The sequence below is a fragment of the Gastrolobium bilobum genome, unplaced genomic scaffold, assembly GCF_033153095.1.
Source record: "Gastrolobium bilobum isolate Gb01-03AN ecotype WA unplaced genomic scaffold, APGP_CSIRO_Gbil_v1 utg8637, whole genome shotgun sequence".
Lineage (NCBI taxonomy): Eukaryota > Viridiplantae > Streptophyta > Magnoliopsida > Fabales > Fabaceae > Gastrolobium > Gastrolobium bilobum.
In genome coordinates this window covers 392387-408317 of record NW_026898325.1, presented here as the reverse complement: position 1 = coordinate 408317, position 15931 = coordinate 392387, and the positions used below count along the sequence as shown (strand labels likewise).

The 15931-nt window shown below is 35.2% G+C and overlaps 1 protein-coding gene across 2 annotated transcripts; it reads left to right on the top strand.

Moving 5' to 3' along the window:
- Positions 1–227: 227 nt before the first annotated feature.
- On the top strand, positions 228–9630 carry LOC133314897 (peptidyl-prolyl cis-trans isomerase CYP21-1-like). 2 transcript variants are annotated; one of them, XM_061516424.1, is made up of 7 exons: positions 228–437; positions 7726–7801; positions 7882–7992; positions 8279–8302; positions 8390–8572; positions 8714–8789; positions 9186–9630. In XM_061516424.1, the coding sequence occupies exons 1-7, from the start codon at positions 339–341 to the stop codon at positions 9346–9348; spliced, it is 732 nt and encodes a 243-aa protein (XP_061372408.1). In that variant the 5' UTR covers positions 228–338; the 3' UTR covers positions 9349–9630. The 2 variants fall into 2 exon arrangements, with proteins under 2 accessions (XP_061372408.1, XP_061372409.1); XM_061516425.1 differs by lacking the exon at positions 9186–9630 and having other exon boundaries at positions 7945–7992; positions 8714–8793.
- Positions 9631–15931: the final 6301 nt, after the last annotated feature.

Genomic DNA, 15931 nt, shown 5'->3' with positions numbered 1-15931 from the left:
GCAAATTCCATTAAATTAAAAAATAATTATATACTCCAGGTTGTAGACCGTTTACAGTTTAACAAAACCAGCATCTTATGGAAACACAAAAAAAAGTGTGTAGTTCATTTCATTAATCTGCAATCCACATGGGTTGGTTTGCATTATGCTCTGATTTTAAAATCGATTAATTTTTATTTATTAATTCTATCTGTATTGTACAATTGTGTCCTTTGCGACATCTTTACTGCAACTGGAGCGTTTCCGAGACAAACCCAGTAAGCTCTATACCATGGAGGATTACATAGTTTCGATTTTTTGGTGATTAGATGTAACTCAGCATAGTGGGCATTGAAGCAATGCGTAGAGAGATCTCGTTCCTTGTTCAGCCGCGATGTCTGCTTCTCTTCGTTGTTCTCTCAATTTTCCTTATTCTCGCATTATCTGGCTCCAAACGGGTATATCTTTTTTGTTTGTTTACTCTTGGCACTATAAATCTGATTCGGATAATTGAACTGGATTTCGAGCAAATTGTTTGATCTGTCATCTGTCATTGAATATAGTACTATGAGTTTGATGGGGTTCCGTTTAAATTTGATTTCACTGATCTTAATGTTCGATTCCAATAGTTTTAGGTGAAATTCATTTCCTTTCTTTCTTTACTTCCACTTTCTGATATGATGCAAATGCAATCAAGGTGTGAGCTTTTGTGTTGTAGTATGGCTTTCTTGACTATTTTTAAACTTCCTGGGATAATGGTTGTAACTCTTTACTGAAGGTTGTGTTGTTGCCTCCCTTTCCACTATAATCCTTCCCTTTCTTTATTTGGCAAATTGTTTGACTACCTTGGCGGATGGGGATGATCTTATGATGGCCACTGGACTGACGGTGGGGGTAAGGATATGTGGGCAAGTTGAATCCTCAGATTGAGAAGCTGTGATGAGGGAGATACCTGCATAAAATATTAACTTAGCAAAGAATACGTACTCATTTGGATAAGCGGTAAAAGAAGGGGACTTTGGGACATATCTGCAAGAAAGGAAATTCTTAAATAACGCACTAGAATAGTTATTCTTTTTTATATATGAGAATGCCTTTGATTGCTTGGTAGTTTACAGAAGTATCTTAATCGCCGTTGCGTGCTGAAGTAATTTTGTAAGTGGTAACTATGCGTAAAGTTGTACAACGACTTATATACCATAAAGTTATACTTGGTTTACATAGTTTATTAAATTGGAGATTAGATAGATAAGTAATACCCAGGATGAGAACCTTCTGGTATACTTAGTACTTTCTATTATTTAATCTACCTCTGTGGCTATGGAGTATGGAGTCTTAAGGAATATATGGAGTTTGGTTCTAGCATGTGTTCTTGTATCTTGGATATGACTCTTATGAATAATTATTTATTTGGTGGGGTGGTAACATAGAAGTTGAGGTTCATGTTTTGCTTCTTTTGCTTGTTATTTACCACCAACCAAGGAAGTTCTGAATTTGGTTTTTGTAAATTTGTAGTCTGATATCTTCCATTAAGAAGGAAAGAAACTATACTTAGCGTTAATCAATGTTGGAAGAGTTATCTTTAATCTTTCATTTTTTAATTTGAGTCTCAGAGAGAAAGAGACATATGCTGGAATTAATCCCTCATGTTGGTTTATCATTCGTCCCTTTTATTTTCCAACTGGTTATGGGTACTTCTTACTCTTTGGAATGTCCCAAATAAATCTGTTAGTTGTAATCAGAGGCCTAAACTAGATAAAGCTCATGTTAGAGTTATACTGAAGTCATTCAGGAGCCTTCAACTAAAAGTTTAAGCTTTTAAGAGAGTTGGTCATATGGTATCAGAGCCTTTTTGACACTTGATCATGTGGTGAGGAGATCGATTCTAGATGCTGTCATTCTTCTAATAAAAATGAAATTTTAGTATTAGGTAGAGTAAGCTTGTATATATAGAAAGTTTGAATGATGGAACCAGTTTTTCCATTAAAACTAAAAGAAAAAAAAACGTACAATAAATAGACACCAGAAATATTCCAGTGCAACAAATCCCTATAATCAGGGAAAGAGATAAAACTAGAAAACTGAATCCTATTTTAACTAAACAGGAAAAATATCATAAACAAACTAATCCTAGGAATTTAAATAACAAATAACGAAACAAACTCCTAAGATTAAGGAGGAAAAATAAAACATTCTAGATGCTGAAAACTAGGGATTGCAACACTCCCCCTCAAGCTGGGTGGTAGATGTCCAGCATTCCCAGCTTGGAAATTAGTCCTTCAAATTTAATTCTTGATAAAGACTTGGTTAAGATATCAGCAATCTGGGACCCTGTGGAAATGTGACTTAGATCAATAATATTTGCATCAATTTTTTCCTTGATGAAATTTCTATCAAGTTCAACATGCTTGGTACGGTCATGATGGATTGGATTATTGACAATTCCAATGGTGGCCATGTTATCACAGAAAATCTTCATAGGATCCTTGTATTCGAGGTGTAGCTCCTTTAGGACTCTTAAAATCCACATTCCCTCACAAGTGCCTAAGGACAATGCCCTGTATTCGGCTTCAGCACTGCTTCTGGCTACCACAGACTGTTTTTTACTCCTCCAAGTGACCAAATTTCCCCACACATATGAGCAATAGCCTGTGGTTGATCTTCGATCGATAATGGATCCTGCCCAATCAGCGTCCGTGTAAATCACAATATCACGGCTGGAATTTTTCTTGAAGAACAATCCTTTACCAGGAGTCATCTTTAAGTATCGTAGGATTCTGTAGACGGCTTCCAAGTGCTCTTCATTTGGGCTGTTCATAAATTGACTGACCACACTCACAGGGAAACTAATATCAGGCCTAGTGTGGGCTAAATAAATGAGTTTTCCAACTAGTCTTTGATATCTCTCAGTGTCTACCGAAGCACATTCTTGTTTGAGTCCTATCTTGTAGTTCGCCTCCATTGGTGTATCAGAAGGTTTACATCCCAACATCCCTGTTTCATTCAGCAGATCAAGAGTATATTTTCTTTGAGAAACTGAAATTCCTTCCTTAGTTCTTGCCACTTCCATTCCAAGAAAATATCGTAATTTTCCAAGGTCCTTGACCTCAAATTTGTGAGCTAACGTCTCCTTTAATTGCTTTATCTCATCCTCCCAATTACCAGTAATCACAATATCATCAACATAGACAATTAATATTGTAATTTTCTGATGAGGTGCAGTTTTAACAAACATAGTATGATCAGTTTGACATTGGGAGTACCCTTGATTTTTGACAACTGCAGTAAACTTATCAAACCAAGCCCTTGGAGATTGCTTCAAACCATAAAGGGATTTTAATAATCTACATACCTTTCGAGATCCTTGACCATCTTCCACTCCTTGGGGAATTTCCATGTAAACCTCTTCTTCTAAGTCACCATTTAAGAATGCATTCTTCACATCCATTTGCCAAAGGGGCCAATCTAGGCAAGCAGCAATGGACAAAAGAATTTTAATTGAATTAAATTTTGCTACTGGAGCAAAGGTTTCCTGGTAATCAATGCCCTGTGTCTGAGTGAATCCTTTGGCCACAAGTCTTGCTTTATGGCGATTAATACTCCCATCTTCATTATATTTGATGGTAAAAATCCACTTACAGCCAACCACTGATTTTCCTTGTGGTAAGGTAACTATCTCCCAAGTGCCATTTTTTTTGAGTGCATGCAATTCATCCTGGATAGCAGAACACCATTCAGTAGTCTTAGATGCCTCAAAGTAGGATGTAGGAATGGTTTCCTTGTCAATGTTCTTGACTAGATGTTGCATCCTGGAGGAAAGATTAGCATAGGATATAAAATTACAGATGGAATGACTTGTACATGTCCTTACCCCCTTACGAAGTGCAATTGGCATGTGCAGAGCATCATCAGAACTTGGCAGCAAGGATTCAGTTTGGTCAAGTGCAGGACTAATGGTTTCTTCAGTTGGACCAGGAGCCAAGGTAATCTGTTTGTCAACATGTTCAAGCATCTCAGAAGCTGTTCTGTATTTGGGCCGTCGCGTGTAGACTTGCAGGGGCTGCTGTTCAGGCGGTTTCTGGAGCGGGCCGGAAGAGGATAAGCCATTAGATGAAGTGTCATTTTCCTGAGATTCACCTAAGACCGGTGTAGGGGCTGTTGAAGCAGAGTTTTCTGGAGTATTAGTCACAAACAACCATTCCTTGGAATTAGGGATCTCCCCCTGAATGGCGGTTTGGGAAAAATAAGGCTGATGTTCAAAAAAGGTGACATCTTTAGTAATGTAGAATCGATGTGTGGCTGGACTGAAGCATTTATACCCCTTCTGAGTAGGGGAATAGCCAAGAAAGATGCCCTTAAGAGCCCGAGGATCCAATTTACCACCTTGAGAGTTATGAATGAACACGGTGCAACCAAAAATTTTTGGTGGGAGATTTGGGGTTAAGGTAAATGAAGGGAATGCAGTGAGGAGTGTTTGGTAAGGTGAGGAGAAGTGTAATACCCGAGATGGCATGCGGTTGATAAGGTAAGTGGCTGTAAGAATAGCTTCCCCCCAATAATTTTTGGATGTATTTGAGGCAAAGAGTAGGCTACGAGCAACTTCAAGTAAATGGCGATTTTTTCTCTCAGATACACCGTTTTGTTGTGGGGTATTGACACAAGAGCTCTGGTGGATGATGCCATGGTCTTTTAGGTAAGCTGAAAGGTCCAAGTTAAAATAATCACGTGCATTGTCAGATCTAAGGGTAAGGATTTGGGTTTGAAATTGGGCAAGGATCATTTTGTGAAAGACTTTAAAGGTGGATGTGACTTCAGATTTATTGGCTAATAGGTACACCCATGTCATTCGAGTATGATCATCAATAAATGTGACAAACCAACGAGCACCCGTAAGGCTTTTAACAGTTGCAGGTCCCCACACATCACTGTGGATAATGGCAAATGGTTTAGAAGGAACATGCATTTGTAAGGGATAATGAGACCGAGTTTGTTTTGCAAGTTGACATATATCACATGAAGGAAAATTCGAATTCTCATTAAATAAAGAAGGGTACATCTTTTTCATATATTGAAAGTTTGGATGCCCTAATCTAAAATGCCATAAAAGAGCCTTATTCAAATTGCTAGTTGCTGCAAATGTGCTGTCTTGAGTCTTCATAACCGCGGCTGTGTAAAGTTGATATAAACCATTAGAGACCCTAGCACTGCCAATCGTCCTCCCCGATGCCAAATCTTGAAAAATACAATCAACGTGGGTAAATTTGACTGTGCACTTTAAATCCTTGGTCAATTTGGTAATAGAAATTAAATTGCAGGTAAGAGATGGAACGTAGAGAACTCCAGTTAAAGATATGGTTGACGATAGGTGAACAACACCAATTCCGTGAACCTTGGCTAAGCCTCCATTTGCTGTTTTTACTGATTTTGCCTCGAAAATGGGAAAGTATTCAGAAAGAAGAGAGGAATTACCAGTCATATGATCTGTAGCCCCAGAATCTACCATCCAGGAATCACATTTATCAAGATCGGATTGGAGAGCTGTATGGAATGTACCTGATTGATGACTATCAGATGAGGGATTAGATTTGTCCTTATTGCAATCTTGCAGCATGCGTTGTATGGCTATCACTTGTTCCCTTGTAAATGTATGGCCTTCGGATTTTGCTTGCGGAACATCTTCTACAACTGCAGCAACATGATTAAAGTCTCTGTTTTGTCTTGGCTTCCAATCAGCTGGCTTGCCATGGATTTTCCAGCATGTATCCCGAATATGCCCAGTTCTGTTGCAATGGTCACACCAGAGCTTACCATTTCGCCTAGGTCTGGAGTCTGCATTGTTGGGTCTAGAGACAAAGGCTGCTGCTTCCAAAGGTGCATCAACTTTTGGGATGCTATTGGTCAAAACTTTGCGGCTTTCTTCCCACTTTAATTCAGAAAAAACTTCTCGCAAGGATGGCAGAGGGCGAGTGGCCATGATGCGGCTGCGAGCTCCATCATAGATTGGATTGAGTCCCAAAAGAAGGTTGTAGGTGCGGTCTTGTTCAACAATTTTCTTATACTGAAGAGTATCGGCTGGAGTAGTCCATTCATGTTGATCATAAAGATCCAATTGTTGCCAGAATTTTAGGAGTGAATTATAATAGCTGGTGACATCCTTGTCCTCCTGTTTGAGATCACGAAGAATCCCCTTGATGTGAAACAAGGCAGCTGTGTTATCTTCCTTAGAGAAGGCTTCCTTCACGCCATCCCAAATTTCCTTGGCTGTGGAGCACAACATGTATGTTTCAGCTATTTCAGGCACCATGGAATTCAGCAACCAAGACATCACAAGGTTATTTTCAATGGACCACTTCTTGTATTGTGGATGACTGGTTTCCAGAGGAGCAGCATCACCCGTACCGGTGAGATGATCTCCCTTGCCACGGCCTCCAATGAACATACGAACGCTGCGTGACCACAACAAATAATTGTCTCCATTGAATCGATGACCAGTGATGACTAATGCTGGACTATCGTTGGTAATGACAGCTGCTGAGTTGTTGTTGGTTTGGTTTGATGCTGAAACATTGAGTGGGGTTGTTGTTGGAGTGGTATTTGTACCGGTGGTATTGGAAGAAGTAGTTTGGTAGGCTCTCATGGTGCCAAAGAGTGGCACATTGGTAGCCATGGGTGGATCAGTCCCTTAAAAATCAAGCTCTGATACCATATAGAAAGTTTGAATGATGGAACCAGTTTTTCCATTAAAACTAAAAGAAAAAAAAACGTACAATAAATAGACACCAGAAATATTCCAGTGCAACAAATCCCTATAATCAGGGAAAGAGATAAAACTAGAAAACTGAATCCTATTTTAACTAAACAGGAAAAATATCATAAACAAACTAATCCTAGGAATTTAAATAACAAATAACGAAACAAACTCCTAAGATTAAGGAGGAAAAATAAAACATTCTAGATGCTGAAAACTAGGGATTGCAACAGTATATGTCCGCATTTCAATCCTAAAGGACTATTGTGTGATGGGACGTGTTAGAGTTGGTCCTTGATTTGATATTGAAACCTCTTTGATCAGGTGGGTAAAAGTTCGATTCTTCCCTTTCTCATTCTTCAGATAAAAAAAAAAAAAAAAATTCAGCACAAAGTAGAATGGACATGCCATGCTTTAAGTCCAAAAGACTCATGTTAAGAAATTTGTTAGAGATATATTCATGAGCTTTTAGCTTAAACTTTAAGTAGAGTTGGTTCTTGATGTGTTCTGAACTTCTAAATATAAAGGAAGTTCTTTCCTCCACCATATTATGTGTTTGCAGTGACAGACCCAGAAATTTTTAGTAGCGGAGGCAATGAAGATAGGAGTTGGGAATTTGGGGAGATAGCTTGATGATTGCTCCCGTGGGACAGAAGTTGGTTTCGTTTGTGGTTGAATTTGTACCTATCCTTTAAATGGAAAAAGTTAGTGACATCAAAATTACTCAATAAACTTCTTGAGTGGGGGAAAATTTTAAAAAAATTTGGGGCCAAATTAGTAAACTAATAATATAATAATAGATAGAAGTCACAAAACTAACAAGCCTGTTGAGACATATGCCTTTATCTCCATAACCTGGTTTCGTCCCTTTGTGTCTCTACACTTTTATTAAGAGAAATATTGATGGTTTGTTCATTAGTTTATTTTTTTCCAGTTACAATTCCCATCTTTATTTATTGTGTTTTGTCAATAGTAAAATTTCGTCTTTTCTGATGTAGCCAGAGGAGAAAGAAGAACAGCCTGAAATTACACAGAGAGTATTCTTGGATGTTGATATTGACGGACACCGTTTAGGTTTGCAGCACTTTTTTTAGAAATTTTAACCAACTGTTCTCATTTGAATCAGTTTGATTTACTACATTTGTTTTTATTAGGAGGAGGATGTAGGCAGTTAAGAGCAACAACTTATCATGTGCCGTATATTATAATTTCTGCAGGTAGGATCGTGACTGGATTATATGGCCAAGTTGTACCAAAAACTATGGGTATGCCATTGATTTCCTATTCCAACTTCTTTGGTCTATGACGTACTTTATTGCTTCAAGTACAAGAGTGTAAAGTTCCCTTTTAGTAGAAATCGTAAAGTTTGTTAGTTGTTCCTTTTTGTCGCCCTTTATGCAGGGTGGCTAGACTTCAGTCTTTTCAGTAAATTCAAACTTAAATCTGCCCAATGAAGCTACTTCATTGGATATGATGTCATCTACATAAATAATGCTTATGCTATCCCTGCGCATTGCAATTTTTTAATGATTGAAAACTTTCTATCTGCAGAAAATTTTAGAGCATTATGCACAGGTACTTGGTGTCTTTTCTTTATGTTGTTTTGTGAATTTAATCTCCATTTTGTCCTCGTACTGATTTTGAGTGTTGCATGCTGTGTAGGGGAGAAAGGAAAGAGTGCCTATGAAATAAAACTTCATTACAAAGGAACACCATTTCATCGGATAATATCTGGTTTCGTGATTCAGGGTGGAGACATTGTTCATTACGTTGGAAGAGGATTTGAATCTGTTTATGGTGGCACCTTTCCTGACGAGAATTTCAAGATAAAACATTCACATGCTGGTCTGTAACATTATTTGCTTGGTCGCAAGCATGTCACTTTATTAGAACTTTTTTTTTCTTCATTTTTTGAACTTGATAGCTTTCTCCATTTAGAGGTGTACGTTTGAGTTGTTTCCTTGTAAATTTACTCCATGGTTGCAGGTGTGTTGTCTCTGGTGAATTCAGGTCCTGATTCCAATGGCTCACAGTTTTTTATCACCACAGTGAAGGCCAGCTGGTAAGTATTCTGCTATGCCCTTAAACTGTGGTTCCCAGGCAAATCTTCTTGTCCTGTCAGTTCATGGTATAGGCTATTTCCTGTATCATTTCAGACCATCTAAGCTCTTCTGTGCTTTCTTCTCCTCTCTCCCCTAAACAAAAAAAAATGGTTATGCTTCTTGCCTGCAGAAAAGGGACCAGAAGCAGTTAGATTGTTATGTTGTGAACAGTTTTATTTGAGGCTGCCAAAATTGTTTTACTTTATTTTAGTGGAATTCGGCCAAATACTAGTTGATAATCTTGCATGTAGAAACTACATAATTTTGAATTTGTTCTTTTTTACAAATTATATGCTCGTTGTGCCAATGCCTATAATTATGATAATTTGATATCAGTTCACATGTAAACTTTCCAGGTTGGATAGAGACCATGTTGCCTTCGGCAAGGTTGTTGAAGGCATGGATACTGTGTTTGCAATTGAAGGGGGTGCTGGAACCTACAGTGCGAAACCCAGAAAGAAGGTAGTGATTGCAGACTCTGGAGAGATACCCAAGAGCCAGTGGGATGAGGAAATATGAACTTCCTTGTTACGATGACAACAAAGTATTCCTTGAGTTAAAAATATGTTTTGATATCTGTTTTATATTAAATTTCCTGTGTAAGATGTCTAGGAAATCTCACTAGTCAGTTCTCCCCGCTCCCCCAGATGAAAGTCTTGTGCGCATTTTTTTTCTTCTTCGTCTTTTTTAATATTTTGATTAGTTTTGTGTATTATAGTTCACAGCTTAGATTAACACAAAGCTTTATTTTGTAGGGAAAGGGAAAGAAATTAAAATAGATTAGATCCACCCACTTCTTTATTCAGTCCACTTATTTCTTCTTCTTTTTTGGAACAACAGTCCATTTATTTCTAAATTCAGTGAATGTACGGTACCTAAAGATGCCGATCACTGCATGATATATCTAAACTTACAGTTTGAAGCCTAGTCTTGTACAAGCGGAAGGAATCAATGAATATAATTAATGAAGAGATGTCTGGTGGTCGACTAGCTGTAATGACAGGGCCATTGAGTGTTCTGTGGCAATTGCTTCAAGGTTTCGGCTTGCTATTGTTCTATTGTGTGGTCCATGCCCTAAAATTGGCTACAAGAATTAACCACAGCATAATTACAGTCTTGATGCGCTTCTTCCTTCTAGCACAGCATAATTAGCCACAAGAATCGAACTAATATGACTCTTCAAGGGTCCGAAGTTGACTTAACTCTAGCCTGCCTGGTACTTAATATGCCTCTTCTGAGGTATTAGATCTAAAGATCATTCTGAATCAGAATATGGCATATGATCATATGTATGCTGCGTTTTCTACCTCTAGTTTGCCAAATGAAACTTGCTTCTCTGTTCTCATTGCGTGTAGACAATAATGATAAGATCTCTTATGGAGAAAAGGGTTAGACCCTGATCAATGCCAAAGATGGACAAGCCAGATATACACTTAATCAAACAAGGACCAAAAAATAAGTCACTATACATATATGCCTTTTTGTCAACTCCGTGAAGGAAAATTAATATGCACCACAAAATTGTGCACTTCCACGCAGAATAAGCTCTCGTAAAATACTAATGTACTTACTATACATGGGAAATTCTAGTGGTCTATCCCAAGGTACGGACACATTTACGAATAAAAAATCTTGGGTTGTAATTAGGAACAATGCTAGACACATTTATGCACATATCACTATATATTTGCGCAGTTTTTATCATTTGATTATAACTAATTTTACTTCGTTTTCATTTTTGTATAAATACACTTTGATTTTGTGACCTGCTCCCTTGTATAAAGGAATGCGTTCCGCTTGGATGGAGCGGGCCAACCATTTGATGGACATGCCTCCCCATTCACCTTCATATACCTTCCCTTGCTGCTTGCTGGCTATTTCCCTGGATTTTTGTGTCCGTAGTCTCGATTTCTCCTCTCTTATATTGACTTATTGTGATTTTTATTTATTTTTTATTTTAGCAATTAGGGGTGTTCACACACTCATGCCAATCCAATTAAAATTGAAAAAACCGAGACGAAAAATGAAAAACTGAAGAAATAGAGAAAAAAAAAATGTGGGTTATATTAGCTTTTGGATTTAAATTTACAAATTTGGACATATATTTTATGATTCCCATTAAAATCATATTTTAGGTTTTTATATTTTGATGAATTTATTTGTTAAAATATTTGTAACAAAAAATAAATAAATAAATCTAGTCCAAATCAATTCAAATTAAATTAGAATAGATCAATTGAATGGTAATACGAAAATAATTTTGAAATAAACTTAAGTTATTATATTTATTGGGTTTAACTTTTCTATTGTTGTTGCAAAAAATATTTTGTCTGTCAACTCCTATAAAATTAAGTGAATCCCACGCTGTGAAGAGAAGAAAGAAAAAATTTAATGAAGCTCACCCATTTTCACCATATCCATATTTATGCATTTCCATATTTATTACCCTTAAATATGTAAAAACGCCTTCCATCGATCATATCATGATATTCACTACTGGGCGTCTGGTACAAAATATTTTGTAGGATTCTTAAAAAATTAAATTTTTTTAAATTTTTAATTTTCGAATGTTATCGTAAACTGAATGTTTTTATTATATTTTTAAAAATCGAGATTTCCAAATTCTCGTCTACCAAACGAAGTGCTAGTTCAAAGTGCTGACATTAGTTGCTGTATTCGGTTTATCTATTTGGTTTTTTTTAAATCAATCTTCTCATGTAAAAAAAAAATATCATGTGGTCATGTTATTTGATCACAATTATTTATTTAAATGTTATATATTTTTTTTTCTCTTATCTCATCATCAATAAATGATTATGATCAAATAACATGATCAATTTTTTTTACACGAGAGACTTCTCGATTTTCTTAAACATTTGTGTGGGAAAACTCCAGCCCTTGGACCATGAAGTCTCGAAGTTCAAAAACTCAGCCACCAAACAAATGATGCCCAAGAGGGCAAGGGAGATGCACAGTAATTGGGGAAACGTACATGTACTGAGAATCAGCTTTCTTTTCTTTTTTGTTTTACCCTTTTCTCTGCTTTACTTTCACGCAAAGACTTTTTTTTTTTTTTGATAAACCACGCAAAGACTTTTTAGTTACTTTTCAGTAACACAAATAGAAAGAGTGTTATGCGGGTGTGTGATCCGAGATGGCTCCATGGTTTAGCCTCCTACCGCTAATATCTATGAGGTTTTTGTGTTAAAAATGAATGGTGTATTTTTCTACTACCAAGATTGTTGAATGGTGCTGGCTGTTTACTATAATTTCTGGTGACTTTATTCTTTTAGTGTATAATTCTTTTCTTTTAACAGTAATAAAAAAATGAAATAATAAATTTATGTATGCTTTTTGGGAGGTTATGTTTATACATTTTTATTTACAAATTCTTACAGATTACACTATATGTTCTGAGAATTATATTCACTTTAGAATATATTCTCAAAATATACAGTGTAATCTATAAAAGTTTGTAAATAAAAATTTATAAATAAAAATATTTTTCACACGTGTCTAGTTTTCATACCCTCCATGAAGATTGAAGAGTTACACTACCGACTTTGACACTGTAAATATATCTACATATTGTAATTATATTCAATTAATATTTATTTGATTTTTTCAAATATTCGTAGCTCTCTTTTTTTTTACATTGATTAGATAAACGATACAAATTTATTGAAGAAGTCGAATGATGAATTCATGAAAATTTAAGGATTTAATTAGAATATTTACGAAATGAAAATAAAATAAGAACAATTTATAACAATATATTATATATAATCGGTTTAAAAATAACAAATTTTGTACTCAATCTTAAAAATTGATCTTCTTATATCTATTGACTCTGATTTATTATTCATATAACCCGTTAAATATAGATGAAATCAATGACAAAGATGGAGAATATAACTTATATAGATATAAATTTTTTTGAATTATTAAAATCTATTTAAAAATTTAACTAAAATTATAAAAATATATTAGTCATTTAACCTCAATTATATAAATTTCTTACATAGAATACAAGTCTATATTCCCGGAAAGTAATAATATACGGCGGTGTTTGCTATAACAATTTATTGCTAAAGTGAAAAAAAATGATATATTGTTTATCTGGAAAAAAAAATAGACTGACGCTGAATGATTTATTATTTTATCATTTTTGTGAGTTTAATTTTATAGAAATTTATAAAGTGAGATGTTAATGTAAAATATGGATGATGTGATTGAAAACAATTTGCGCTGGTATAAGTATAACATTAAACTTAAGCTCAAGGAAATATGATATAAAAAAGTCTATTTGTTATATTCACGTGGGACTTGCTATATTATGAAAATAGTCCAAATGATTTATCAATAAAAGATTATTTCAAAAAATTAAACTCAAAAATCTTTTAGTTGAGTTAATTTTTATTGCCTGACATTTCCCCCCATTAAATAGTTGATATTTTATTTAGAAGTCTAAATTGAATCATTTCAGCCGATATATACACATATCTTATTCTTATACCAATACAAAAATAAAATATCTTATACTAAATCTTATTCATTGATTTGTTTTTATCCAATAATTTAAAACTCCGCCTCACTTTAAAGTCGACCTCCCTGGGTCACTGACTCCCTCTCTCTTAGGGTTGAGGTCAGTAGTTAAATCCTACATACACATTAATTCTTCTAACTCCTGGAACCCCCGATTAAACTCGTGACTCCCGAGTCAGAGGGGGTTACTACATTTCTTTTAAAAAAAATTACATACTAAAAGACGTTATTTGATGTATAAAAAAAACAAAAGCAAAACAAAAACTCGTCGCTGCTACCTAGATCTATAACTAGATCTGGAATCTAGATCGTTCTTCTTCTTTTCTTTCGATCTTCTCTCCCAGACCCATACCCAGTCACCCTGATTCCGTTATCTCCTCCGTCGTGGTGGTGGTTCCTTCTATCATCTTCGGTCTTCTCTCGCCCTCTCCTCCGCCTTGCTGGTTCTTTTCTCCCTACCATTGATTCGTCGTGTCGTAGGTGCGTGAGAAGGAATTTAAGGGTTTGAATATGATGATATAACTTTTTATTAACTTTATTGAAATATGTGTTTTATACTTTGATAGTTTAATACTTTCATTAGCTGGTGTAATCTTGACTTGTGAATGTAATCGGTTTAATTATGTTAAGTATATTTTAAATCTTTGATGTTGGTGGTTTTATTTTTTGAATTTTTCATATATGATATATATTTATATTTTTTAATATATAAAATTGGATCAGCGAAGTGATTTCATGACTCCCCGGTTGAACCCATAACCCTGTGATCTCTGACCTCGACCGAGTCCAAGGTCGGGCCAAGTTTTTAAACACTGCTTTTATCTAGCTGCTTACATATCTGATAAATTATAATCATGAGATGTAATAAAATCAATGATAAAAATTAAAAATATAATTTACATAGTATAAAATGACTTGACCTAATGTTATCAAAAAAAAAAAATGACTTGACCTATATATATGTGTGTGTGTGATTTCTCGAATTTGTTTGTTTGACGTCAAGCGGTTGGAGAAAGGTAAATGCGAGAAATAATAATTAATCAACAGTGTGAGATGTATTGCTGGACGTCCAGCAACCAGAGAAATTGAATCATAATTAATAAGTTTGATTCCCAATATATGATAAAAGCTGACTGACGAAAATCAACGGTTAAGATTTGGTGTCAAATTTTAAAGTTTGGTTCCGGTGTCAAAGTATCTTGCCCCAAATATATATATATATATATATATATATATATATATATATATATATATATATATATATAGGTAGGATCCTTTGACACCTCGTCTGATAGCCGTTAGATCAAAAAAGATCAATGGTGTCACATGCTTACAAATCAGAGTCGTTGATCTTTTTTGATCTAACGACTATCAGATGAGGTGTCAAACTTCAGATTTGACATTGGTGTCAAAAGATCCTACATATATATCAACTTCAAATTTGACACTGGTATCAAAAGATCCTATATATATATATATATATATATATATATATATATATATATATATATATATAGGGGTTCCTTTTTCTACGGTTAATGTTGATAACTTATTTACATTGAGCCCAAAACAACGTTGTTTTAAGGCGGAAATCAATGTAATTTTATAATTATAATTTATTTCAGGGTTATAATGTAGATAACTTATCTACATTCACTTTAAAAACATTAAAACTGTTGAGATATATAGTCCCACATTGATTGTATGTGCAACTAATTTGGCCTTTATAAGGCCTTGGACACTCTCACCCTTTGAGCTAGCTTTTGGGGTGGTGTATCCCGAGGTTCTTTACATGCTATCAGAGCCTCGCAGTCCCCCACTTTCTCTTGTGGAGTTTCTTAGCACAGGTAGATTGGGCCTGTTGCATTGTCCACGCTTCAAGCCCAAAGGGGCTCTTGTGTGATGGGGCGTGTTGAGATATATAGTCCCACATTGGTTGTATGTGCAACTAATGTGGCCTTTATAAGGCCTTGGACACTCCCACCCTTTGAGCTAGCTTTTGGGTGGTGTATCCCAAGGTTCTTTACAAAAACTATATATATATATATATGTGTGTGTGTGTGGGGAATAATTTTTTCATTTTACATGAGAATATTTTCTCGTGTTGTATACATGATACATGAGTACAAAAAAATCAAGTTGGATCCCACCTTTTAATTGTGAGTGTAACATGAGGAAATTTTCTTATGTAAAATAAGAGAACTATTTCCATATATATAGGATAATTGTTTTCTAATTTAATATGAGATAAACTTATTTTTCTACACTTACACATTGAGTGATGTGATCCATTTATTCATTTTTTTCTCTCCTCTATTCTCTTTTCTATACATGTGAGTGTAAGAAAATAAATTTATCTCGTGTTAAGTGACATCAACAATTCCTATATATATAATATAAGGCATATTAATCACGACGTAAATATAAAACAAAAAATGTACAAATAAGTGTAAATGTAGGACAAAAGTGTAAATAGGAGGGAATATGGATGGCATTTGAGCGACCGAAATTTTATATATAGATAGAGGCAAGTGTAGCTCACATCCCCATCCCCCAG

Excerpts from the sequence above, each read along its gene's own strand:
- LOC133314897 (XM_061516424.1), top strand. The coding sequence starts at position 339 with ATGCGTAGAGAGATCTCGTTCCTTGTTCAGCCGCGATGTCTGCTTCTC. Across the intron at positions 8,303-8,389 it reads TTTTAGAGCATTATGCACAG|GGGAGAAAGGAAAGAGTGCC; the intron begins GTACTTGGTGTC and ends CATGCTGTGTAG. Across the intron at positions 8,573-8,713 it reads GATAAAACATTCACATGCTG|GTGTGTTGTCTCTGGTGAAT; the intron begins GTCTGTAACATT and ends CCATGGTTGCAG.